Source organism: Rhipicephalus microplus, chromosome 1 (assembly GCF_043290135.1).
Source record: "Rhipicephalus microplus isolate Deutch F79 chromosome 1, USDA_Rmic, whole genome shotgun sequence".
NCBI classification, from domain to species: Eukaryota; Metazoa; Arthropoda; class Arachnida; order Ixodida; family Ixodidae; genus Rhipicephalus; species Rhipicephalus microplus.
The window spans coordinates 12,275,327-12,301,796 of NC_134700.1; the positions used below are offsets into that span (position 1 = coordinate 12,275,327).

General features: G+C 48.2%; 1 protein-coding gene across 10 annotated transcripts in view; it reads left to right on the top strand.

The window, feature by feature from the left end:
• The window catches only part of LOC119178176 (tRNA-queuosine alpha-mannosyltransferase), a 263,027-nt gene that overhangs the window by 223,269 nt on the left and 13,288 nt on the right, over window positions 1–26,470 (top strand). For all 10 annotated transcript variants that reach the window (XR_012893892.1, XR_012893895.1, XM_075887161.1 and 7 more), the window contains one exon: window positions 3,118–3,209. Coding sequence is in view for 8 of the 10 variants with exons in the window: in XM_075887161.1 (XP_075743276.1) it covers window positions 3,118–3,209 (92 nt within the window). In the remaining 2 variants the exon portion in view is untranslated. The remainder of the gene's footprint in view (window positions 1–3,117; window positions 3,210–26,470) is intronic.

Sequence of the window (26,470 nt, forward strand, 5' to 3'; positions counted from 1 at the left end):
TCCTGAACTTTGCATCTAATTGGTTACCTGTGATGATGTATGCCCGCTTCCTGTATGGGTCTGCAGAAGACCTACAAAATTGTTAAATAAATAAATAAAAATAAATTTGAAAAAACGCCGCTCGCGCGGGGAGTCCGTGCTTGGTCGTGACTGTCGCCATGTTGTATGCTCGCTGTGTGCCGGTTAATAAGCGCCCAAACTCTGTATATTATTTTTGGGCATCACAACGAGTATTATTTAAAATAATCTGAAGAGAATGCAAAAGAAGGTACTCAGGCTATTGAAGATGTATTTTGGTGAACCAAAAGAGTTAGCAGCAAATCCTTTCTTCATTAAGCATTATTTGCCCGATCGAGTAAATTACATGACCAGAAACTTCTACTGCTTGTACATAAACAAAATCTGTAAAATGTGACACACGAAGCTTTTGGACGATTCCACTGCTTAAAAAACAGATGCCAATATCATGAACGCACACAAATTACGTAATGTCGACCCTTGCTTATCAGATGCCCGCCCTAACACTTCGTGCGTTTTCTCAAATCAACTTTGAAGTTCCACTCATTAAACTTAAAAAAAAACAAGACTTTTTCTTGTAAATTATTCTATAGTCGTTACAATCAAAGTCCCTAGAACTTCGCAAAGTAGCCACGTATCCCCTTCCTCGACCTCTTCGTGGCTGGTGCGGTGTTCGTATTGGCCAGATGCCGTCACGTGGGACCGCTCGGAGCATGCGGTTATTTACAGTTGCTCTCGGCTACCATCTTTGTTCTCGAAGCGCAGGCGCGCTGTTGAACAGCACACCTGTTTTACGAATACACGCTTGTCCTTCCGTGCCCATTGTGCTGTGGAATATTTTTCACTCAAGAATGACGTCACTGTTGGTTTCCATCTGTGGCCGATGCGTCTTCTGATGCCAGAACCAGCCCCGCCGCGGTGGTCTAGTGGCTAAGGTACTCGTCTCCTGGCCTGTAGGTCGCAAATTGAATCCCGGCTGTGGCTGTAGGCCCGTGTGCTCAGATTTGGGTGCACGTTAAAGAACCCCAAGTGGTCGAAATTTCCGGAGCCCTCCACTACGGTGTCTCTCATAATCATAAGGTGGTTTTGGGACGTTAAAACCTACATATCAATCAATCTGATGCCAGAACCAGTCTAGTTGCGGCCAAAAGCTCTTCACGATACCGCCCGTTTAGTGCAACAATTTGCGACAAAAGACATGTTCGCAATTTCCTGATTGAAAAAACCAACTGCTCGCATTGCACAATCATTCACTGAACACCCCGTATATATAGCGTCTTGATCTTGACCTCCAAGGTTGTGCTGATGAGAAATTCTGCCAGTGCATTGTATAACAACAACAATTCGCACCGTGCGTGTTAGCTAAAAGGGAACTGCGCGTCTCTGTGTCCAGATGGTGTCTTGTCTCTCATTTATCATTAGCAGCGATTGGCATGTTCCAGTATAGGAAACAGTGATCCATGGCTGCGTGCTTTGAGCCTCCCCAGGTTTCGCTCCTGCGCAACCCCACGATGAGCGCCAGCATAAGCTCTCAATAAAGTAGAACGTCTCACGCTCAAGCGTACGATCTCATCGCTGCTTCGCAGCCACATATGGTTTCTTTTATGGGAAGATGGTGTAACTTTTTTGCGTGTTCGTATATTTCAGAGGTAAATTGCTTTCTCTGGCTCTGTTACATCTGGCCAATGTTCCGGCAGATGAAGTCGCACGATCTCTTGAAGAGATAACTCGTGCTCCCTTAAACGAACGTTCACACATCATTTTGTTTATCCCACGTACTCCCTACAACACGATAATGGAGTTAAATACACAGCTTTTTTTACGCGTGCGATGTACTTGTTCTTATAATTCGCAGCGAATCTCTCTTTGGCTTGTTTGTTCCTCAGCGCATTGTCAACCATCGGGCAAATACGACCTACCTTATGTTTGGCGGAAAAAAGAACGTCGACACCATACCTTGAGCCTACATTTTCAGCCCATGCGCCAATTTGTGTACATAAGGAAAAACTGCTCTTTTTCTTTTTCCATCAGAATTTTCTTGAGCTCCTCTGTGTTTCACGAGCTTAACGCTCCAAACCATCAACTCACACACAGACGAAATCACCTTGTCAGGATACCCAGCATCTACTAAGCGTTTTACCTGGATGAAAAGCAGTATTCGACACGTTCACACAGGATTTCCTGAGCTACGCATGTAAGATTGTCTTTGCAATCGCTCTCTTCACAATCTTAGAATGGCCAGACTTGTAGTTTAAGATAGGCTTCACTGATCTTGGGTCATATTTCCAACACAAATGATTTTTACCAAAGGTTAGCTTTAGGTCAAGAAACTGTAGCTCGTAATCCTTCCAGACTTTTTGAGTGGAGGTGAGGCCTATACCACGCCTTGCAAGAACGAATTAGATTTATCGTGTCACGGACGGTCCGGTATATTCACTGATGCACGAAACATACAAAGTGGTTTGTGTTCGTTTCTTGCTTACGCGTTAATGCTGGGGCTAGCACCGCCGAACAAGAGTGTGTTGTGAGCGTCTGCCTACTGATCATTCTCGAGAGGACGCTTCTGAATTCCGCTATGCGGCATGACAGTCTATGAACATTGCAAATACCAGCACTACCAAAAGCTTGTAAAAGGGAGTATATATCTGGTTGGCGAGTTTTGACCTATGCTAAATATTATGACGTCTTGTCAAGATAACGTCGGGATTAACACCTTTGGTGTTTCCCTCGTACTTCAAGAGCACGGTATCATGGCCTCTTAAGAATATTTTGAACAAAAATCTGTTTCAACGACCACCTGTGACAATTTGTCCAGAGTTGTGGCTTGAGATAATGTTTCCTTTCAATCTATAGATTGAAAGGAAACATTATGTTGAGGCACAACCAACAATTAAGCTCTTGTGGCTTCACTAAGTGAGGGCAACATGAAGTCAACAGTTGTGTCAGTTGCAACAGTTGTGTCAGTTGCAACAGTTGTTGCGGTAAGATGTACCTGACCAAGACTATGCACTAATTGAGCGGCATGTGCATCACATAAAACGTGGTCCTAAAAGTTCTTTGCTGAATCGCACCTGCACCTTTTATCAATTCCTGCTGCAGGATGCTGTCTCTACAACACCAGCCGGCAGCTGTTCAAGAGGCTGCGCAGCTTCTGTAGGAAACCCGAGGTGGCACGAAGGACTGCCCCCAAGGTTGGTATGATGACACCCATTGACTGGACACCTCAGTATACGCTTGTTAGAGCCATAGCCAAAAGTAACAAATCGGTTTGGCTGAAGAAAGAAACTAATGGCGTGTATGAAAAATACATTTGTGTGCAGGTCCAATGATGACAGTGATTTTAAACATGCTTTCACATCAAAAAGTGTCACTGGTGCTGTTATCTTCACAAAAGAGAAAAGTACACTAACTCACTGATAATAGGATGCGTTGCTTCCTGCAGGTGCCAATGTGTCAGAGTAACATGAAATTTTATTATTATAACTTCATTATTATTTATGTGCTAATTACAAAGATGTACATATTTTTGTCAAATGGCTTGATGTCACAAAAAATTGATACTGTTTGATGCTATTGTATAAATTCAATTTTGTTTCTGCTATGTATAACCGCTTATGTATGTGTGTCAGGCTTTGTCAGGCTTTCTTTGCCTTTACGCCAATCCTCAATGCAACTATGTATACGGGTTGTCTGAAATAAATAAAATTCAAAATTCAAAAGGTTGGGGTTAAGTTGCAGCTATTTAGTGTACAAAAGGAGGAGAGAAACTGTGTCGCGACAAAGGCAGTTATGACTGCAATTATTTCATAGCATAGTAGCATTCCAGCAAAAAACGTTGCTGTAGCAATAAAATATACAAGCTATACATAAAATAGTAGGAATTTAACATATCAAATATTATACAAAATTGTAAAATAATGGTACAACAGTTTAATAAAGTTAAAAACATTGATCAAGAATACACTGAACAAAGCATACATTACTGAAAAAAGAAGAGAAAAAAACTAACTCTTCTGGTGAGCCTACGTGAAGTACGCAAGTTTTAGTTCTTTCTTTTTCCTTTGTTGTGATGGTCTTATAGTTTTCATGATAAGTGGAAGAGTGCTTGCCATATATAGTATGGATTCTGGGTAAACTTGTTGCTTCTGAAGTTATCCTTCATGTACAACTGGGAAGCTCTGCAACTGTGCACATGGCTTTTTGAAAAAGAAAAAAAAAGTCTGGAAAGCATTTTCATTCTTGACAGATTGAGTGACTGTACTGCAATACTTTTTTTGTTTCTTATAGTTTGTGACGGAAATGATGCAACGTGTCTTTATCTATCGGCTGTTGTGTTCAAGAACTCCTCAGCTAGTGTCAGTATTAGGGTTCATCTATAGAGCAGATCGTCGGTCAGAAAGCACGGTCATTGGTTGCCGTAAAAGAAGACAACAGGCGACTTCCTCCGCTTCAGATAGTGTACCACGTGGCAACTTGCTTGAACATCAGCAGCTATGAGTCTCGAGTAGCATAGCCAGAATGTCAGACGTGATGTCAGTCGCAAAGCAGGAGTGCTATTCCGCCAGATGGTCAATCCTGATTGGCCCCGAGAGCTCGGCTTATCAGTACTGCAATTACAAAATTGACAAAGTGTCCAGAGTAGGTTGTCGGCTTGAAGTGTCTTGTTGGATTCCTACGTGACACCTTCTGAATGACTTCACGTAAACAACTTCACTACGTGACTCTGAGGTTACGCAGGTCACCAAAACAGTGGCATTTTATTTCAAATATGTGGTGTAGCGACCGGCATTTCTAGGCACCAGAAATTCGAGAGGAAGATGTCGAGGCAGGATGAAGGTGAACTTAACAAGGGAAGTTAATAGCGACGCCAGGTAGTAGGCAGGCTGCCGGTACGAACAGAAATGCTCGAGCAGTCCAGCGTCCACAGCTCGTGCACACGCTCGCGCATCGCACTCAGAGATGGTCCCACTAGTCAGTGCCCTTCGAATTCCCCACTACAATACCCCGGCGACGAAGACGAGCCATCCTGGCGACTCAAGATGACGAGAGAACAGGAGGGTCTTTGTAGGACTTGAGGCGACTGACGTGGACCGCCTCACGACCAAGGCGGCGCTTGTCCGTGGACGGCTTGAGCGGTTGAATTACATAGGTGACAGAAGAAGGGTGCTGTATGACACGGTAAGGGCCAGTATACTTCGGTGCAAACTTGGGAGTCAGTCCAGAAGAGTGGAAAGGCAATCAGAGCCACACGAGAGAACCAACGGGGAACGTGTCCTGAACAAGATCACAGTCGTGTTGATCTTTTTGGAGAGCTTGATTATCGGCTGTGAAGGACCGTGAAAGCTGACGACACTCTTTGGCATGTTCGGCCATTCCAGAAAGTGGGCTGAACTTGGAGGCATCAGGATTGTATGGCAGAATTGTGTCAAGTGTGCTGCATGGGTCACGGCCATATTAAAAAAAAATGGAGAAAAGCCCGTTGTTGATTGAATCGCCGTATCGTAGGCATATGTCACGAAAGGAAGGACAACGTCCGAATTGGAGTAGTTGGAATCAATATACAAAGCGAGCATGTCTCCCAGGGTTCTATTTAAACGTTCCGTTAGGTCGTTCGTCTGAGGGTGGTAGGCTGTTGATATGCGGTGTACCGTACGGCATGACTGTAAGAGGTGCTGCTGAACTTCGGACAAAAATACGTGGCCCCTGTCACTCAGGAGCTCCCGTGGTGCACCATGACGAAGAACAAACCGATGCAAGATGAAGGTTGCAATGTCACGAGCACCAGCCGAAGGTAGCGCTGCGGTTTCAGCGTACCTTGTCAGTCAGATGCTCGGCAGCCACAATCACCCATCGATTACCACCAACAGAGCACGGTAGTGGGCCATATAGGTCAATCCCAACACGGTCAAATGAACATGCAGGACATGGTAAAGGCTGCAGTTGACCAGGTGAATGAGGAAATGTCTTGTGCTGCTGACACAGGGAACATGAGCGAATGTGTTTGCGGACAAACGTGTACATACCCCGCCAGTAGTAATGTTGGCGGATCCGCTCATACGTCTTTAGCGCGCACCGGCGTGTGCGTGTTGCGGTTCAGCAAGAAAATAGTCCCAAATATCAGACCGCATATGGCTGGGTATGACTAGCAGCCATTTACGACCCATCACTTCATAGTTGCGAGGGCATAACAGGCCATCCCGTATGGCGAAATGCGTTGCTTGGCGGCGAAGAGCATGCGGGTAACTGGAAGTTCATGCATCAGAAAGCATATTTAAGAGCGAGACAATCCAAGGGTCCTTCCGTTGTTCGGATGACATGTCTTTGACGTTGACGGCAGAGAGGGGAAAATCAAGGGCTGATATTTCCGTATCATCAGATTTCACGGGTGATCGTGAAAGCGCATCTGCATCAGAGTGCTTTCGCCCCGATCGGTAGACGTTGGTATGTCGAATTCCTGGAGGCGTAGTGCCCAACGTCCGAGGCGACCAGAAGGATCTTTCAGTGAAGCCATCCAAAAGAATGCGTGATGGTCAGTTATTACGTCAAAAGTTTGGCCGTACAAATAGGGGCAAAACTTGTTTAACCCCCACACAATCGCCAGGCAGTCTTTTTCCGTAACAGAATAGTTTGCTTCTGTCTTAGTGAGGGCGCGGCTGGCATAGGCGACCACATACTCTGTAAAACCTGGTTTGCATTGCGCGAGTACTGCACCAAGGTCGACGCCACTTGCAACCGTGTGTACTTCGGTCGGCGCAGTAGGGTCGTAATGACGCAGTACGGGTGGTGAGGTAAGTAGTTGGTGCAGTGTTGCGAAGGATTCTTCACAGGCTGCTGTCCTATTCGAAAGATCTACAGGGCTAGCAAGGAGTTTGGTGAGCGGAGCGATGATGGAAGAAAAGTTCTGGACAAACCGACAAAAATAGGAGCACAGGCCCACAAAGCTCCATAGTTCTTTAACTGTAGTCCGCTTAAGAAATTCGACAATAGCACGAAGCTTGTCAGGGTCGGGAAGGATGCCGGCTTTTGAGACAACATGACCAAGTATGGTGAGTTGTTTATCCCCGAAGTGACATTTCTTCAGGTTAAGCTGAAGCCTGACGTTTGTAAGGCACTGTATAGTTTTACGCAGACGAGTGAGATACGAAGTGAAATCAGGTGAAAAGACCACAACGCCATCAAGATAGCACAAGCATATGTTCCATTTGAGACCCCATAAAATGCCGTCCATCATTCGCTCGAATGTGGCCGGCACATTGCAGAGTCTGAATGGCATTGCGGTAAATTCATAGCGACCATCCGGTGTGACGAACGCCGTTTTTGGACGATCAGACTCTGCCATTGGGACCTGCCAATAACCTGAGCGAAGGTCAAGCGAGGAAAAGAATTGTGCACCATGGAGCCAATCGAGAGCGTCGTCTATGCGGGGAAGAGGATAAACATCTTTCTCGTAATGTTGTTTAGGCGCCTGTAGTCTACGCAGAACCGGATCGAACTATCCTTTTTTTTTTGACGAGTACAAGTGGTGAAGACCAAGGACTACAAGAAGGCTTGATGACTCCACACTGCAGCATGTCGTCTACTTGTGCTGCAATTACACGACGCTCTGTTGGGGACACACGATAAGGGCGCTGGCGCAAAGTAGTACTTTTCCCTGTGTCAATTGTGTGCACAACGGTGTTCGTTCTTCCTAGCACCGCTTGGGGAAAGTCAAACGAACGCCTGAATTTCTGCAACAGGGTAACAAGCTGCTCTCATTGAGCCGGGGCGAGATGGCTGTCAATAGAACGGTGAAATGCATCGCACGACACGCTGTTTGAGGCAAAGTGAGAAACCAACGCGTTCAGCTCTATATTCGGCTTGATGTCGAAGAAATCGGCAGGCACAATCGGCAGGCTTCATCGATAAGCTGAATGTGGCCGAGCGTCTCGTTGCGGCGCAAACTGAGGGGGCACGAGTTGGGATTGGAAATAAATATTCCGGTAGTATCTTGACAAAGCGCAAGAATGGCGAATGGCAGCGATGTGTGGTGGCGGCTACCAAAGATGTCAGATGGCGTGAATAGGACGGTAGCGTCAGAAAGTGAAGCGCAGCAGGCAGGGACAAACTCGGCGCTGAAATGAGGAAGGTCTATGTCCGTCGCGACGACAAAGTTAGCCACACTAGATACGGCCGCATCAACAAAAGGTGCATCACGAAACGGTAACAGCTCCACTTCGGCCCGAGCGCAGTCCACAGCGGCGTGATGACGTGATAAGAAATCCCAGCCTAGGATGACATCGTGGGAACATAAAGCCAGCACATGAAATTCAGTGATGTACAACACGTTTTGAAGAACCACTTTTGTTGTACACATCGTGACGGGCTCAATTTGTTGGGCACTCACAGTGCTAAGAGAAACTACGGGAGAAAGCATCGTCACTTTACAAAGAGAGCGGCAGAGTCTTTGACTCATCACAAATATCGCGGCACCGGTATCGATGAGTGCAAGTGTTCGTACACCTTCCAGGATTACAGCGATAAGATTGGCGGGAGACAGGCGAGGACTTAAACGATTAGACAATGATGCAGCTCGTGCCTCCGGAGCTGCAGCAGTTAGTTTTTCGTCTCAATGGAGGTGGGTCATTGACGCATAGGCGATACAGAACGATGACTTGTTGAAGGGGAAGGTGAGCGGGAAGTAGAACGTCGAGAAACGAAGGTTCGGGTGCCGGAAGCAGCTTGCGCATCGCGTTCGTGAACTTTAGGTGGCACGTGAGGCGCGTGGTATGTAGGTCGAAACAAGTAGTCAGGTTATCTTGGTGCATTAACTGCGAAGCGCTGACGACATAGACGTGCAACGTGACCAGGAATTCCGCATAAGTAATGTATCGGCTGGTTGTCAGCAGTGCGCCAAGGATTTCCGGCGTGTTGCTTTATAGCTGGGAACGGCGCGGTGGAAGGTCACACAGGTTGTGGCGTATACAATGGCAGACGAGGCGGAGGCATTGCCGCAACGGCCGCATAAGTCAGTGGTGCGGCAACAGGTGTTGGTGGAGAGGCAGGCGTAGGTATTGGCAACGCCTCGGAGACCTGCTCCTGAATAGCCTGTCTGATTGTCAGTGTTAGGCGGTTCGTTGGTGCTTTGGTGGTCGGCAGATACGGGAGACATGAAAGCTGTTGTGTGACCTCTTCGCATACATATTCTTCTATCTGCTCCATCAGGGTGCTGTCACCACCGATGGTCAGGGCAGCGAGAGAGTCGTCTGCTGTCGTCGACCTCCGAACTGATGCACGTTGTTTGCGAATCTCTTCCAAGCTCTGGCACAAGGTCACAAGTTCAGATACTGTACTTGGTCCCTTTGCCAGCAACATTTAAAAGGCATCATCGTCTATTCCTTCAAGATATGCCTGATCTTGTCCTGTTTGGTCATCTCAGGGCTAAAGGGCTGGCATAAATCGATAACATCTTCAATATAGCTAGTGAAGTTTTCGCCCTGCCGTTGCGCTCGTCCGCGTAGGCGTTGTTCAGCACGCAGCTTGCGCACTGCGGGGCGATCGAACACAGCTGCAAGGGTGGTCTTGAAAGCGGCCCAAGTGGTAAATTCAGTGCGATGGTTTGTGAACCACAGGCTGGCGTTGTGTTTGAGATAAAATGGGACATACTCCAATTTCGAGGGGTCGTCCCACTTGTTGGCGGCGCTCATATTTTCAAACAGCTGCAACCAGTCTTCCACATCTTGGTCCTCGGTGCTGCTGAAGAAGTGGGGATCCCATTGGCGCAGAGTGGTACGTACGATGACCAGTTGAGATTTGGCCGTGCTTCGCCTTGCTCAGTCGTCTAATCAGGCATTGCTCATGCAGTGGGCAGCTTCCGGCTTCAAAGTTCCAGGTTTGCGTACCCAGCACACTTCCACCACTTAGTAAGAGAGTTTAATAGCGACACCAGGTAGTAGGCAGGCAGCCGGTAGGGACAAAAATGCTCGAGCAGTCCAGCGTCTACAGCTCGTGCACACGCTTGCGCTTTGTACTCGGAGATGGTCCGACTAGTCAGTGCCTTGCGAATCTCCCACTACAGAGGGTTTATTTACAATCTGTACTTGGCGAGCTCTTCTCGAGTGAGCCAGATGGCTCATTATAAATAGTATGTTTTCCTCAGATCCCTAGATTTGGGTACGCGTGCAGATTGCACTGTTCAATCACCTGTCACACACAACTTGCGAGGGTGACGCTCACAAACGGCCGAGTAAACGTCTCCTATTCGAACGTTGTCAATGCACTGCAATGTGACCCCAACGTGGCTTTTTCTTGTTGTGTGTGTGCCGCTGGGCGAAGGGTCTCAAGCTCATGATAGCATATATCAAAAAGGCCACCGCAACAAAACTTCAAAGGGTCCGCCGAACAGCTCGCTCAATTAGCGGGGCGACCTGTAGCTGCTGCCGCTGTCTCTTCCAAGGAAGATGTTGCTACCGCGTAAACACTTGTTATCGTCTCGTGAAATGGCTTACGGTGTCAGGCAACACGCATCCTCAGCTTCTGGCTAAGAAGGACAATACATGGCTGGCATAAGCTACCAGCCGCTCGGGGACTTATTTGAGGTTTAAAAAAACGTTGCTCCCTCATAAGCCCAGGTGCCGTTTGCAACAATCGTCGCATAGCTGGGCTTTTCCCCCAGCTATGCGACCCCCAGCTTATGCCAGCTTGCTTCATGGCTGGCATAAGCTACCAGCCGCTCGGGGACTTATTTGAGGTTGCTCCCTCATAAGCCCAGGTGCCGTTTGCAACAATGGTCGCATAGCTGGGCTTTTCCCATACCGCCGCCGCACCCAATGTTACTGGATTACTTCAGTTTGCAAACTCCGCAGGGACAAGGCGGTGAAACGCGGCCCCTTTCATTTCCCACTCCCTAGGTGGCACTTCCTATGCAGTGTGACCGCTCGCCGTGACGTAATGGATTCTATGCACAGTGTTAAATGGAGTTCTTGTGGTTAATTTGGCGTTTTGGGAGTTATTTTTTGTGATAGTGAACTAAGGTTATTAGAAGTGAGCAATTCAAAGCACCAGCTGTGTGCCTAATGCGGTGCCACATGGCAGAGAAGCGAGTGCGATGCTTGAGTCTTGTGGGAATTGTGTTAATTTAGCCGTATTGCATTCTTGTTCTTTGAAATTTAATTGTATGTATTAAAAACCGTTACAGTGGGCTTAAGGGAAAGGCTGGAGGGCTATGCACTTCAATTCAGGTGCATGTTAGAGAAACCACAGGTGGCCAAATTTTCAAAGCTCTTCAACACAACGTGCCTCATAATCATATCACTATTTTCACACGTACAACTTTAGTTATTGTTATGGGATGAGGCACACACCACAATCATTTGATGCCGCTGGAGATGTTGAAAGTGGAAAGCCTAGAACGACTTGTTCGTTCCAGATAACTCAAATTTACGATCCGAACTTATTTTTTTTAAATATAGTACATGAATTCAATAAATGCGTGTCCCTTATATGGCTATAGAATGCAAAAGGCAATGAGTATAGCAAAGTCTAATTGAACAAAATTTATTGAATGCTACAACAAACAAACTGGAAGTAACTTTTTTTTAAGGGCAAGAGCCAGAGTTACAGGAGGCGTACCTTTTTGTTTGCTACAGCCACCTTTCCTTTGCTTTCTAACAGGTGGTTGAAATCTCTGGTGAAGAAATGCATTCTTTTCACAATAACGAAGTTCAATATTTGGCAAGCGAATGATGATACATAGACTGAACAGCCCAACTAAACATTGCTGCATTTTTCAAGTTCTTCTAGCACCTGTCAGAAAATGTTGTCGCAAGCTCCAGCCTCGTCTAATGTTTCGGAAACTACATCATTTACAACTCTCTTCACACTCAACATTTTTGCTGTTGGGTGCTTCATGCAGCCTTCTTTGAAACTTCTGTAAGTCATTAGATATGTGTCAGAGCCAACGACAGGTGATGCACTGCTTATATTTTTTAAGCACAGAAGGCATGCTGTATGCTTTTAGAATTTGTACACTACATATTCACTTGAGTAATACACAATAGCGTCGTCCACTTCTCCTTTGTAGTAAGAGTGGTCGTTGTCCTGCACTCCAGCCTCTGTTAATTTGTCGTGTATAATCCTTAGCAGCTTTGTCTCGATGAATTCACACAAGGACGGATGTTTGGTTCGCTGAACTTTTTTTGTCGTTTACTGTGTGTCCTGTATGCTGGCAAGTGCATTACCTGGTACACCTTGCACACTACCACACAGTGCAGTCTTTATAGGCATGTAAAAACTGACAAGGCGGAAGATCTAGCTGAAGTTGACCACAGTAGGGTGAGATTCATCTTCTCCGAATGACCAAACAAGATCGAAGTGGCGCTATAAAAGAGAAAGTTTGCTAAGCTACAACCAACGTCATCACTCACAGCTCAACACTCATAGTAGCAGCAATCATATGCTCACCTCCAAAGTGTCCTGGTTTAACTTCGCTGTCAAAACATAATGTGCGCCCTCGCCCTAATCCAGCAAGAACTCGATCATTTCAAGCATTGACATTAAGGTAACGCGGAAAGATTCAGTGGTCTGTTGTGATGCAAACAACTTGAGACCTTGCTCAGATGGCGCCGAGCACGTGTTGTACCTTTTTGACGTCTGCTTGCCCGAAACCTGCCCAAAGCCTTCCAGAGAGCTTGCACGACTAAATTGTCCTGGAATTGTCTGGCGACCCTCGGGCTCACTGAAGGTCGCCAGAACTGTCCAACCCGAGAAAAACGAATGCCAATCCGAAGTGCGCCTTGAGGGGGACGGAGCAGCCCAAGAAAAACGAGCGCGCTCTGGCTGACTCTGGCAGCTTGCGGGTAGCCAGAAGTGGAAAATTGAAGAGCCCGACTAACACCAGTGCATGGTCAGCAATTTGGTCACAGGTGGCATTCGTCACATCGCCATAGTCAACAAAGCCATCCATCTTATATGATATTTTGTTGAAAGCAACAGATTGCTTCAGTTTTACCTCATCAAGCAACAGGACACCACACCTTTGAAAATTATTAGGACGATGGCATTCCAGACAATGCTATCAGACTCAACTCCGTTACAAGGCACTAGGCAAAAGATACTTTTTTTTATTGAGCTGTGCTTGGAAGCGCTTTGCTTTCACTTGAGTGTGCCCACGCTTCTTCCGCTCGCGTTCTTTTTTTTTCGTATCCTTGTCCCAGCCCGGAACGTGTAAAATAAGCAACATTCCCGGTCACGCAAAGTTAGATACACAGTTCAAGTGGGTACAGTCTTTGTATCAACTTGATCGCAAGGCCTTGAAACTTGAGCTTGTTGGAAGGAATGAGACCATCGGCACTGCGGTACACTTCCGTGACCCTTGCAAGCTACCATAACTGGCGTGGCGTGTTGTCTGCATGCACGAGAACGACGCCCCTTTGCTTCAATGCTGTAGTTGATCTCGTGTCAGCAAAGTGCGCAGATCGTAGTTTTCTTTTTGCCAATCTCTCCGAAAACTTTCAACCAGTAGCTTCCTGTAGTTGTGTCTGCATATGGGGGCCCCGCCACTGTGGTCTAGTGGCTAAGGTACTTTGCTGCTGACCTGCAAGTCGCGGGATCGAATCCCAGCTGCGGTGGCTGCATTTTCGATGGAGGCAGAAATTTTGTAGGACTGTGTGCTCAGATTTGGGTCACGTTAAAGAACCTCATGTGGTCAAAATTTCCGGAGCCCTTCACTACGGGGTTTCTCATAATCATATGGTGGTTTTGGGACGTTAAACCACACATATCAATCAAATCTGCGTATGGCATCTGCTTGCTTGGAATCACTGTTTACTTTGTCAGCGGTCGCATATGGTATGGAAGTCGACCTTCGTTCAAGGAGAAGTTTGGCTTGTGGTAAAGTGCAAGGTTCTCCCGCATCTGTCTCAATGAAAGTCAGAGGCCCAGAGTTTACAACTCCTTTAACCTCAGCCAGCACTGTCGATATTTCTTCACACTTCAGACGAGCTTTGCCGATAATTTTTCGAAGAGGAAACTTTACTGATAGTACGAGGCGCTCCCACCATCCACTCCACCAAGGACTATTTTGTGCAAGAAACTTCCACGAAATGCCGTTCGTGCCGAGATGACCAGCGATGTCTTCTATAGAGATCATTCGATGTAGTCGCCTTATGTCTGCCGACGTCTTGTGAAAGGTTCGGGCCTTTCAGAATAGATCACCCTAAATAATCCTCTCGGAGCTGTAAATCGTGGTAGGCACAGCAGGAAAGCCTCGGATGTCACTTCCCAGAGAAGCTCGAGATGCACGGCTATAGATACGGCACACATAAAAAGTGCAATGTAGCAATTCTTGTCCCCTTTCTCCGTACATGCATGAAAAGGGCCCGCGAAGTTGACCTCTACAACTTTGAACGGGTTTGTTCTTCATGACTTGCCAATGAAGCAGTCTCAGCACTTCCTGGGCCCACAGTGAAACACTTGCATATACTGCAGCCATACAGCACTCTCGTTACCAAAGTGTGAGCTCGACAAATCCAGTAGCGTCCCTGAAGCTGGGCAAGTGTATCTTTAGCTCCTCCATGTAGGACTTGAAGATGGGCACTGTTTGCCAAAAGTGCCGAAAAGTGGTGGCTTGATGGCATTAAGATTGGGTGCTTGACATCTTGTGTGGAATGCATGAGCGATAATCAACCACCAACCCAAAGAATTCCATCTTTGGCCATGTAAGGGTGTAGTTCAGCGATTCGAGATGTAGACTAGACGGGTTGGCCATTGGTCAAAGTGGTGAGCTCTGCAAGAAAGCCTTGCACCTTATCCAATACTGTTCAGAATTCAAGATTTCCATTACTACGAGATGTGCAGTGTGATCCGTCCTTTTTCTGCATCGGTCAGTAAATCTGAAAACCCCCGCAGTGACTCTGAGTAGGTGCGGAAGCCTGCTGTACCGTTGAATACTGATTGTCGAAATTGAGAAGGGTGTCACTAGTGTAACGTGGACTGTTGCAACTTTACCTTGGGTGGCTTCTGCTATGTCTAGTTCACTGAACTGTAGGGGCCATTCAGACATCTGTTTAGCTAGCCACTGAGGACCATGCCACAATTTAGAGCTGCACAGCAGTCTCTCAAGCGTCACGCCACGCGTGAGTAGGTCAGTCGGGTTGTCCGGTCCAGGGCAGTATCCCCACTTTCATGGATCTCTTGTGCACCTGATTTCATTGACTCGGTTGGCTACGAACTGTTTTCACTTTTTGACGACGCCTTCTATTCATGACACCACAATGGCGAAATCTGTCTACATCGTGTAGTCAACTTGAACATTCCTCTAACTGCTTTTCACGTATGCCAACATTCTTGAGCCAATTTCATTCTTGAGGCAATTTCTTGAGCACTTTCGCATTGCGTGGCTACACTGCTACAGGCAAGTACTTAACAGTTTTCTAGGTTCCTACGCTGCGACTCATGCAGTTCATTGCATGTATTCCATTGTGTTCTGTTGGCCCATAGAAAGCTGAACAAGCACACCATTCACTTTATTTCATAACAGAGCTATTCTTAGGTCAGTGTATCTAGAGGTAAAGCGAATTGTATTTTCAATTGTAATTGGTGTGCTGCTTTTTTTTTTGTTCGCGATCTGTGCATTAAGCTTATCATGAATAAGGTCGTGTGCTTTCGAACACTCGCGTTTTCGAGTTGGCAGTAGTTCATATTCAAAGCTGATATATGCATGTAGACTACGCACGCTACAAATGCACGAACATGAGATATATACACAGGAAAATAAATACAAGCACTACCCTCGCACACGTGTTTGTGTGTGTGTATATATACACACATTCGAAATCAAAAATGTTCAGGCGGGTGGGGGGAAGATTACTGCAGCTCAACTTGAGAACGGGTAGCTCTGCGACTTACAAAGAAAAAAAGCAAATGCGAAAAATAGTCACATATGTAAAGCAACAAATTTCCTAAGGCACATGCTTATATAAACGAAACTATGTGTATATATATATTGAAGAGGGGTTTATTGGCGTGTGCTGCACCGTTACCCCTGGGATGAAAACATGATCGGGACAGAGCAACGGACAAGCAGAGTTCGGCGATGATCAGCATGAGGCGAGCAAGAGAAGCCCAGAACCCAGTATGCAAGCGGTGGCGATGTTGCTTGCCAATGATGCGTTTTCTTCTTCAAAATTTTTGCCCCGCTGAAAAAGAGCCATCCTGGCAACCTAAGAGTCTGGAGGCAGAGGGCTATGATTGGCTTAAGGCGGGCGACGTAGACGATGTCACGTCCACGCCGGCACATGTCGTTAGTTAGGGAAAGTGGCCCAATGAGAAAATTTACCGGCAAGGTTTGCTCCAAAGCGCGGTAAGGGCCCTAGTACTTCTGGACGAGTCTTGAGGAAAGGCCGGGGGTTTGGTACAGAACAGCCAGCCATACAAGTGATCTTGGGGAATAGCTGTGGCTTCATAAAGAGTCGGTGTTGTTTTCTTTTTGGCACTGCTGTTCTTGTGACGTAAAAGTGTGTGTAAGTTCATGGCACTTTTCCGCTTTTCGGGCAGCTTCGGACACAGATAGGCATTTGGATGCATCAGGACGATATGGAAGAAGAGTGTCAATGGTGTGCGATGGTTCACGTCCGTAAAGGAGAAAGAAAGGTGAAAATCCAGTGGTGGACTGTGCGGCGGTGTCGTATGCGAACGTGATGAATGGAAGAATGCGATCCCGGTTAGTATGATCGGATGTCACATACACCGCGAGCATATCGCTGAGTGTGCGGTTAAATCTCTCCGTGAGCCCGTTAGTCTGCGGATGGTATGCCATGGTCTTGCGATGAACAACATGGCATACAGAAAGTAAAGTTGTGACGACTTCTGATAGGAATGCTCGACCTCGGTCACTTAGTAGTTCTCAAATGCACCATGTCGTAGTATGAAGCGATGGAAGACAAAGGACGCTACGTCCCGTGCAGTGGCACTTGGAAGGGTGGCGTTCTCAGCATAGCGTGTTAAATGGTTCACAGCGACTATGATCCACCGATTTTCATCTGATGTTGTCGGTAGAGGACCATGGAGATCAATTCCGATCCGATCGAAAGGTTTGGCAGGGCACGGAAGCGGTTGAAGCGCACCGGACGAGTTGAAAGGCAATGATTTGTGGCGTTAACAGTCAGGGCAGGCCATAACGAATTTTCAAAGAAAATTATACATTCCACGTAACAGTAGAAGCGATGGCAAATGCATTCGTAAGTTTTGAAAACTCTGGCATGACCACATTTGGGATCGTCGTGAAAGGAGGTGCATATTTGTGATTGCAAGCTGCGGGAGACCAACAAGAGCCACTTACGACCTTCAGGGGCGTAGTTTCGTCTGTGTATAAGCTGATCACGAGTGGCGAAAGGAGCAGCTTGATGACGTAGAGATCTTGATACCGCAGTGGTTGACGACCCAAAGAGACAGTCAAAAAGGGAAGCGATCCACGGGTTCTTGTGTTGTTCACTGGCAAAGGAGTCGAGGTAGAGATGCGACGGAGTTGGTACCAGTGGTTCAGCAGGCCGAGTCGGGAGGTAAAGGCGAATGGGACAGGGCCTCAGCGTCAGAATGCTTGCGTCCGCTGCGATAGATGACGCGAATGTCGTACTCGTGGATTTGCAGTGCTCACTGAGCTAGGCGGCCAGAAGGATCTTTCAATGTGGTGAGCCAACAAAGTGCATGGTGGTTCGTTACCAGGTCGAATGGGCGACCGTACAAATAAAGACAGAATTCGCGAAGCGCCTACACTAGCGCTAAGCACTCTTATCAGTGACGCTGTAATTGACCTCAGCTTTAGTGAGCGTGCGACTCGCGTAAGCGACGACGTATTCGGAACAGCCCGGCTTGCGTTGGGCGAGGACAGCACCAAGATCAACCCCGCTAGCGCCTGTGTGAACTTCCGTTGCAGCTGTTTGGTCAAAATGCTGAAGAATGGGAGGAGATGTTAGCAGACTACGAAGCGTGGCAAACGCGATGCCGCAGTCAGGAAAACAGGATGAAAGGTCTGCGTCACCGCGTAGGAGGTTGGTCAGTAATGACATGATCGATGCAAAATTTCGAATGAAGCGCCGGAAGTACGAGCCTAGTCCGTCGAAACTGCATAATTCTTTCAGTGTAGTAGGTTTTGGGAACTCAGCGACTGCTCGCAGTTTCGCAGGGTCAAGTAGAACACCATGCTTGGACACGATGTGCCCTAAGATGGACAGCTCTCGCGCGGCGAAGCGGCACTTTTTAAGGTTCAGCTGGAACCTAGCGTTGGTTAAGCACGTCAGAACTAGTTGGAGCCAAAGCAGATGTGCAAGAAAATCGGGAGAGAAAACAACAATGTCGTCGAGGTAGCATAAACACACAGACCACTTCAGTCCACGCAGCGTGTTGTCCATGAGTCGTTCAAACGTGGCAGGAGCATTACAAAGCTTGGAAGGCATTACGTTAAATTCGTACAGGCCATCTGGTGTAATGAAGCAGTTTTCTGGCGATCGGCTTTTGCCATAAGAAGCTGCCAGTATCCAAATTGTAAGTCTAAGGAGGAGAATTCGTCTCCTTGGAGGCTGTCAAGGCTGTCGTCGATGCGCGGTAATGAATAGATGTCTTTTCGCGTCACCTTGTTTAATTGCCGGTAGTTGACGCAAAATTGAATCGATCCATCATTCTTTCGAACTAGAACGACAGGAGATCCCCTAGGACTGTGCGATGGTTGAATAACGTGACGCCATAGCATCTCTCTGACCTGGTCGTTGATGACGTGACATTCTGCAGCAGAGACACGGTACGGTCTTTGACGTAATGGCTGGTGCGAACCGGTGTGAATGTAGTGGTGCACTGGGGAAGTGCGACCCGATTGCGGCTGAGAAATGTCGAATGAATTCGCAAAGTGCTGGAGGAGATTAAGAAGCTTGGCACGTTCTTGAGCATTTAAGGTGTTGGCAATGGAACTCAAGAAGATGTCACTCGACGGGTATTCCAGTGGGGAAAGGGCATGAAGCTCGGTCGAAGTGCTACTGCACGATTTGTCTGGCATGTTAAAGAAGGAAGAAGAATCGAGGTACTCCACTCGACCGAGACATTCGCCGGCAAGTAGTATAAGCGATACAGAAAGGGGGTTGTGGATGAAAATATTGCTTTGGCCAGCAGTGATGTCAAATGTAGCGAAAGGCAAGGAAGCGGCTCTGCGGCTCATAAAAATGTCGGAAGGTGTAAACATTACCGTAGCATCGTTATGATCATCGCAGCAAACAGGGACAACGGCAAGAGAAGCTGGCGGAATTTCAGTGTCCTCAAGCACGACGAGTTTTGGCGACCGCTCAAGAGTTTCGTGGAAAGATTCGCCACAGAGGTGCGAAAATTGAACTTCAGCGCGTGCACAGTCGATGACGGCATGATGATATGACAGAAAGTTTCACCCGAAAATAACGTTATGCGAGCACATCGAAAAGACGATGAACTCGACAACGTACATAGAGCCTTGGATGAATATGCGGGCCGCACAGGTGCCGAGAGATCGAACTAGTTGTGCGCTAGCCGTACGAAGCGATAGTCCAGAGAGCGGCGTCGTCACCTTGCGTAGGGTGACTATAGCTGGGCGGGTATAACAGAAATGGCAGCACCTGTGTCGACGAGGGCAAAGGTAGAAACACCATTGACAGATGTGGCAACAACGTTAGCAGGTGAAGTGCGAGGACTTGAGAATTTCGACGATGGCACAGTTTTTGCCTCTGGAACTGCGGCGTTCAGTTTTCCCTGTTGGAGGAAGCGGGTCGGGGACGCATTTGGGACAGTGATCGCCTGCGAGGAGACGGGGAGCGGGGAGAGTGAGTCTGAGATGGGGACTGGCGTGACTGAGACTCTGGAAAATTACTGTAGCCATACTGCGGTGAGGGATAGGGAGCAGATAGGTGCATGGGCTGTGGTTCATAATGTAACAGCCGAGTAGCCTCATGGAGTGGTTGGAAGCGACGGCGACAATATCGTGTTACATGTCCTGGAGTACCGCAGGCGTAGCAGATCGGTCGATTGTCAGGAGTGCGCCAAGAATTGCTGACTCGTGGTGCGGCCTAAGGTGTTGAAAGAGGGGCGGAGTGGGGAGCAACTGAAGACATGGGTGGCAAATGCTGCTGGCGGGGTCTGCTGTGTACCACCTGGGCATACATAAGAGGCGCGGCCACGGGCTGCATTGCCGGCGCATGGGGAACAGCCATGGCTACAGGCTGCTGGTGGGCAGCGACGGGAACAGCCTGAGCTACCTCTTCGGCAATAACATCGCGGAGTGGTGAGGGCAAACGAGAGGACGACGGCTGCTGTGTGAAGGGAATCAACGACACTTGCCGAGCTACTTCTTCACACACAAAGTCTAATCTCTTGCAGGGTTGGTGAGTGATCGGGAACAGAAGACTGGAGAGCGAGTCGGCATGTAAGGAAAATGGCCGAGTCAGGACGCACTGCTTCCTCAACTCGTCGAAACTGACATAAAGTGACAGGTTTTGCAACAGTGGCAGGATTACGGGCCAGGAGCATCTGAGATGTGCTGTCATTTATTCCTTTGAGAATCTGCTGAATCTTCTCCGACTCGGGCATGGCGGTGTTCACATAGTTGTAAAGACCAATAATGTCTTCGATGTAACTGGTGAAAGATTCCGTTGGCTTCTGTGCGCGAGTGTGCAAGCGTGGTTCGGCTCTAGATTTGCAGACAGCGGGTCAGCGAAAAACATCAGTAAACGATGTTTTGAAGATGGACCACATCGTAATGTCGTTTTTGAGATTGTTATATCACATTTCGGCCACGTCAGCGAGGTAAAAGATGACGTTAGTCAACTTGTCCGCGTCATTCCACTTGTTGTTTACGCTCACCAGTTTGTAGTTAGTGAACCAGTCTTCCACGTCAGCTTCATCAGCTTCGCTAAAGACCTTGGGCTCTCGCTAGCAAAGAACGCTGGGGTTGCTAGAGGATGAAGTGGAAGAGCCAGGTTGTGTATTGTTGGTGGCCATGATGGGAGGTATCGTTCGGTTGCGCAGCGCCAGGTTTAGGCGCTGGCAAATGGCAGCACCCTGGTTCAGGCGACGGGGAACGTCAGCACCCTCCACCAATTGAAAAGGGGTTTGTTGGCGTGTGCTGCGACGGTGGCTCTACGATGAAAACACGATCGGGACAGAGCAACGATCAAGCAGATGCTGGCGACGATCAGCATGAGGCGAGCGAGAGAAGCCCAGAACCCAGTACCCAAGCGGTGGCGATGTTGCTTGCCAACGATGCGTTTTCTTCTACACAATATATATTGTAACGGGGAGTATTTGATAAGTTATTGCCGGTTGGGCTAACACTGCACACAGTGGGCAAGGATGCAGGACAACAGGGCAGTCCAGACAGGGCCCCACAACAACATCGTCGTCTTCGTCCCTTCTCTGTCATTTCTACTTCTTTGCCTGAGGTACCTTTCTATACCAGTGACATTACCCCGGGCGGCAAAGCACCGTCCCGGGGCCTGCTGTTATTAGATGGACGGGTCATTGCGATAAGGCTTCAGGCGAGAAACATGCACAATGTCACTTCTGAATATAACAGTGGGGTTCGTAGTAGAAAAAATTTTATAGGTGACAGGTGTGACTTGCCCCAGAACTCGGTAAGGCCCAACGTATTGCGATAAAAGTTTCTCGCACAGGCCGACACGACGGGATGGTAGCCACAGTAGCACGAGAGAGCCCGGATAAAAATCAACATCCCTATGCCGGCTGTCGTAGAGCGACTTTTGTGCTCTCTGGGACAATGAGAACTTGGCGCAGGCTACTGTACGTGCGATCAGAGCATGGGAGATGGCACCTTGTGCTTACGAAGTGATGGACGGAAGGTCATGCGCCAGCAGGGTATTGAAAGGTAGTAAGAGATCACGGCCAAAGAGAAGATAAAATGGTGAGTAGCCGGCAGTTTCATGACGCGACGAGTTGTAGGCGAAGGTCACGAACGGAAAGGCAGTGTCCCAATCGGTGTGGTCGTCAGAAACATACATAGCAAGCATGTCCGTCAGTGTGCGGTTGAGGCGTTCAGTAAGTCCGTTAGTCTCAGGATGGTAAGAAGTGGTAAAGTTGTGCCGTGTAGCACATGATCTAAGGAGGTCGTTAGCCACACGAGACAAGAAGCAGTGGCCACGGTTCGCGAGTAGGTGAGAAGGAGCGCCATGCTGAAAGACGATGTCATAGAGTAGGAAATCTGCGATGTCCGTTGTACAGCTGGTCGGTAGCGCTCAAGTAATTGGATACCGAGTGGCATAATCCGTAGCTACTGCTATCCATTTGTTTCCTGTTGTCGATGTTAGGAAGGGACCTAATAAATCCAAACCCACCCAATGAAACGGCTCGGCTGGGACTTCAATAGGTTGAAGGTGACCGGCAGAGAGAGACGTAGGCTTCTTTCGCACTGGCACAGGTCACACGCTGCAACGTAGCAGCGAACGGAACATACCCGTCGGCGGACGGTGTCATAGGTTCTGGAGACATCTAAATGTCCGGCAGTTGGGGCATTGTGAAGTTCTTGCAAGATGTCCTTGCGCAGATGACGTGGGACGACAAGCAAAAGTTCTGTGCCATCGGGCTGTAAGTTGCGGCGGTACAAAACGTTGTTTTGAGGAAAAAATGGCTCAGTGAAGGGTCTTTATGGCCGGATTGAAGGCGGTCAATCATCGATAGCAGCGATGGATCTCGGCATTGTCCGTTGGCTATTTGCAGAAAATTTTTTATGGCTAGGATGTTGGCATCAGCTTCCAACACGAAGGAGTCGGGTGGATCAACAGGGTGTCGAGATAAGCAGTCGGCATCGCTGTGAAGCTTGCCAGACTTGTACAATACAGAGAACGTGTACTCCTGCAATCGCAATGCCTATCGCCCGAGTCTTCCTGTAGGATCCTAAAGGGTTGACAGCCAGCCGAGCGCATGGTGGTCTGTGATGACTGCGAATGTGCGTCCATATAGGTACAGACAAAATTTCGCGATAGCCCAGATGAGAGCCAGGCACTGTCGATCAGTAATTGAATAGTTTCTTTCCGACTGAGAAAGTAGGTGGCTAGCGTACGCTATGGATGACTGCGAATGTGCGTCCATATAGGTACGGACGAACTTTTGCGATAGCCCAGATGAGAGCCAGGCACTGTCGATCAGTAATTGAATAGTTCCTTTCCGACTGAGAAAGTAGTGGCTAGCATACGCTATGACGCGGTTTGTGCCGTTCTGCATTTGTGCGAGTATTGTCCCTATGCCATGGCCACTTGTGTTGGTGCGAAGCTCCCTTCGAGTCAACATCATCATCATCATCAGCCTGACTACGTCCACTGCAGGACAAAGGCCTTTCCCGTGTTCCGCCAGTTTACCCCGGTCCTGTGCTTGGTGCTGCCAATTTATACCCGCAAACTTCTTAATCTCATTTGCCCACCTAACCTTCTGTCTTCCCCTAACCCGCTTGCCGTTCGAGTGGCTGGGTCAAAATGAGCCAACACGGGTGCTGATGTGAGCGCGGAAATCAAGGATGCAAAGGAATGTTCTTGATCTTCACGCCAGAAAAAAGCCACATTCTTTTTGAGGAGATTTGTGAGGGGCCGTACAATTTCCACGAAGTTGCTGACAAAACGGCGGAAATATGAACAAAATCCCAAAAAGCTGCGGACTTCTTGCGGGGAACGTGGGACCGGAAATTTGCGCACCACGCGGACTTTATCAGGGTCGGGTCGTACACCAGTAGCGTAAACAAGGTGGCCAAGTAGCTTTATCTGACAGCGCCCAAAGAATCACTTAGACATGTTAAGCTGGAGGGGAGCAGAGCGAAAAACATCAAGAATGGCCAACAAACGTGGAAGATGGCTTTCAAATGTGGGCGAGAAAACGATGACATCGTCTGGATAGCACAGGCACGTCGACCATATAAAACCGCGATGGAGGGAGTCCATCATGTGTTCAAAAGTAGCTGGCGCATTGCACAACCCAAAAGGCATTACTTTAAATTGATAAAGCCCATCGAGTGTTATAAATGCCGTCTTCTCGCGGTTGCGGTCATCGACTGAAATTTGCCAATATCCAGATTGTAGGTCCAGGGAAAAGCCAGGCATGTTACTTGGCACCATGAAAGCAGTCAAGCGCATCATCAATTGGAGGTAGAGGATAGACATCCTTTTTGGTTATTCGATTGAGATGGCGATAGTCGACGCAGAACCGCCAGGTGCTGTCCTTCTTTTTAACAAGCACAACAGGTGGTGCCCAAAGACTGGTTGAAGCCTCTATGAGGTCTTTGTCGAGCATTTTCTCTACCTCCTTCTGGATTATTTGGCGCTCTGAATGAGACACACGGTAAGGACGCTTATGAAGGGGACTGGCGTTGCCAGTGTCGATACGGTGAGCTCCAACGCTCGTGCAGCCCAAGGAACGGTCGTCAATATAAAAAATTTGAGGTAAGAAAATAGAAGACCACGGAGTGCTTCAACTTGGGACAGCGACAGGTCATTTGATATTATTTTGTCTAGGAAAGCTCTATTCTGTGCGGCTGCGACAAGCTCAGCTACGGTCTTGATGTCAGGAGTGAGAGATGAAATTGTACATTGCTCCAGAGTGGAGAATTCTGCTTAGGCAATACCTTGAAAAATGACCTAGGTCGACATGAAGAAGTTGAGGACAGGGAGACGCGCCTTGTTGTCGCTAATCCTCACTATAGTATGATGAAGTATGATGTTCCGGGAAAGGGTCAGGTCATTGAGTGGAGCTGCCAAGTAGTCGCCATCAGGAACATGTGAGAACGGCGACATAGAAAGGTACACAGCGGCCTGAGGCGGTAATGGTAGACATTCCACTGACTGTAGCCGTGTGCGAGCTGCAGAAGGGACATCAGAGTACAAAAGCAACTCTAGCTGTCAAGTGCCGGTTGAAAAATCGATGAGGGCTGAATGCGCAGTCAAGAAGTCAATGCCGAGAATCATGTCGTGTGGGCAAGGGTCTAGAACAGTGAAGAGGACTGAAGTGTGAAGGCCGGCAACAGTGATGCAGGCAGTGCACATGCCAAGAACTGATGTTCGGCTGCCGTCGGCTACTCGCACAGTCCAAGACATCGCAGGGGTAAGAACTTTTTTTCAGGCGGAATCGAAGACATGAAGTCATAACGGATATGTGGGCACGAGTGTCTATTAGAGCTGTAACGGTCAGGCCATCGATAAGAACACCAAGTCAATTTCGTCTGGAATTGGTGGTCGGTAGAGGTTTTTCGGTCCGAGTTGTCAATGCAGCACCATCTCCAGGAGCTGCATCTGTTAGTTTGCGGAGAACTGCCCAGAATACCCCGGTGACGGGGAGTGACGCCGTTGATAGGAGCGCGGCTGGCGACCCTGAGGCGACGGCGAGCAGCTGGACCGGGTCCCTTGGGCAACGACATCGGCGTAGGATGGTTCGGAGCATAGCTTAGAACGGCTAGGTGGAAGGTCCTGAAGGTGGTCATCAACGAATTAATGTGGCGAATACTGCCCACGATCCTGTCGGTGGTCATCTAGAAAACGTTGCCGAAAAGACCATCTGTTGCGGCAGTGGCGGGAAATGGGGCCAACTCGATGGCAAAGAAGCATATCGGTCGATCATCTTGTGTGCGCCACTCGGATGGATTTCGGTAGCGCGGTGAGAACCGGGGGACCGACGCGGCAGCAGCAACAAGTGGGGCGGCGTGGTAGCGAGCGTTAGGATTTATGGGCTGTGGTGTGTGGCTGAAAATTTGGGGAACTAAGATGCCCATGTTAGCAAACTCTTGTCGCACAAAAGAGATATTGGAGACAAGTTGTCAGGCACAGGGGGTTGATAAGCGGAAGGAGCCATGGCTTCCAGCTCCTGGCGGACAATTCTTGTGATGTTTGGAGGATTCACGAAAGGACGTGGCACCACAGGATCCTCGCAGGAAGAAGTCGCAGCGGTGTTTGGGAGTTGGGTAAAACATTGAGTGATTCTCCTGCTTTTGGCTTGTTCGAACCGCCGACATTCACTGACAATTGAGTCAATGGTGGTACAGTTCTTGCATATCAGAATGTTGAAGGCATCGTCGGCTATGGCCTTCAACACATTGCTGACCTTGTCTAGTTCAGTCATGTCTTTGTCGGCCTTCCGACACAAGGCAAGCACGTCTTGGATAGAGGTGACGTACGACTTGGTGGAAGATTGAACTTGTGAGGCGAGTTCCTCTCTGGCTGCCATTTGTCGAGCAACTGACCGGCCGAACAAGTCATGGAGCTCCTGCTTGCACACATCCCAACTCGTCAGGTCTTCCTCGTGCGTCTCGTACCAGGCGTGTGCAGTAAAAGATGATGTTGGCCAGCATAAGCGTCTCATCCCACCTGTATTGCTTGCTGATGCTCTCGTATAAAGCGAGCCACTCGTCAACGTCAGTTGTGTCGGTGCCGCAAAATGTACCTGCATGGAGAAGATGGGAAGAGATCACAGGTGACGG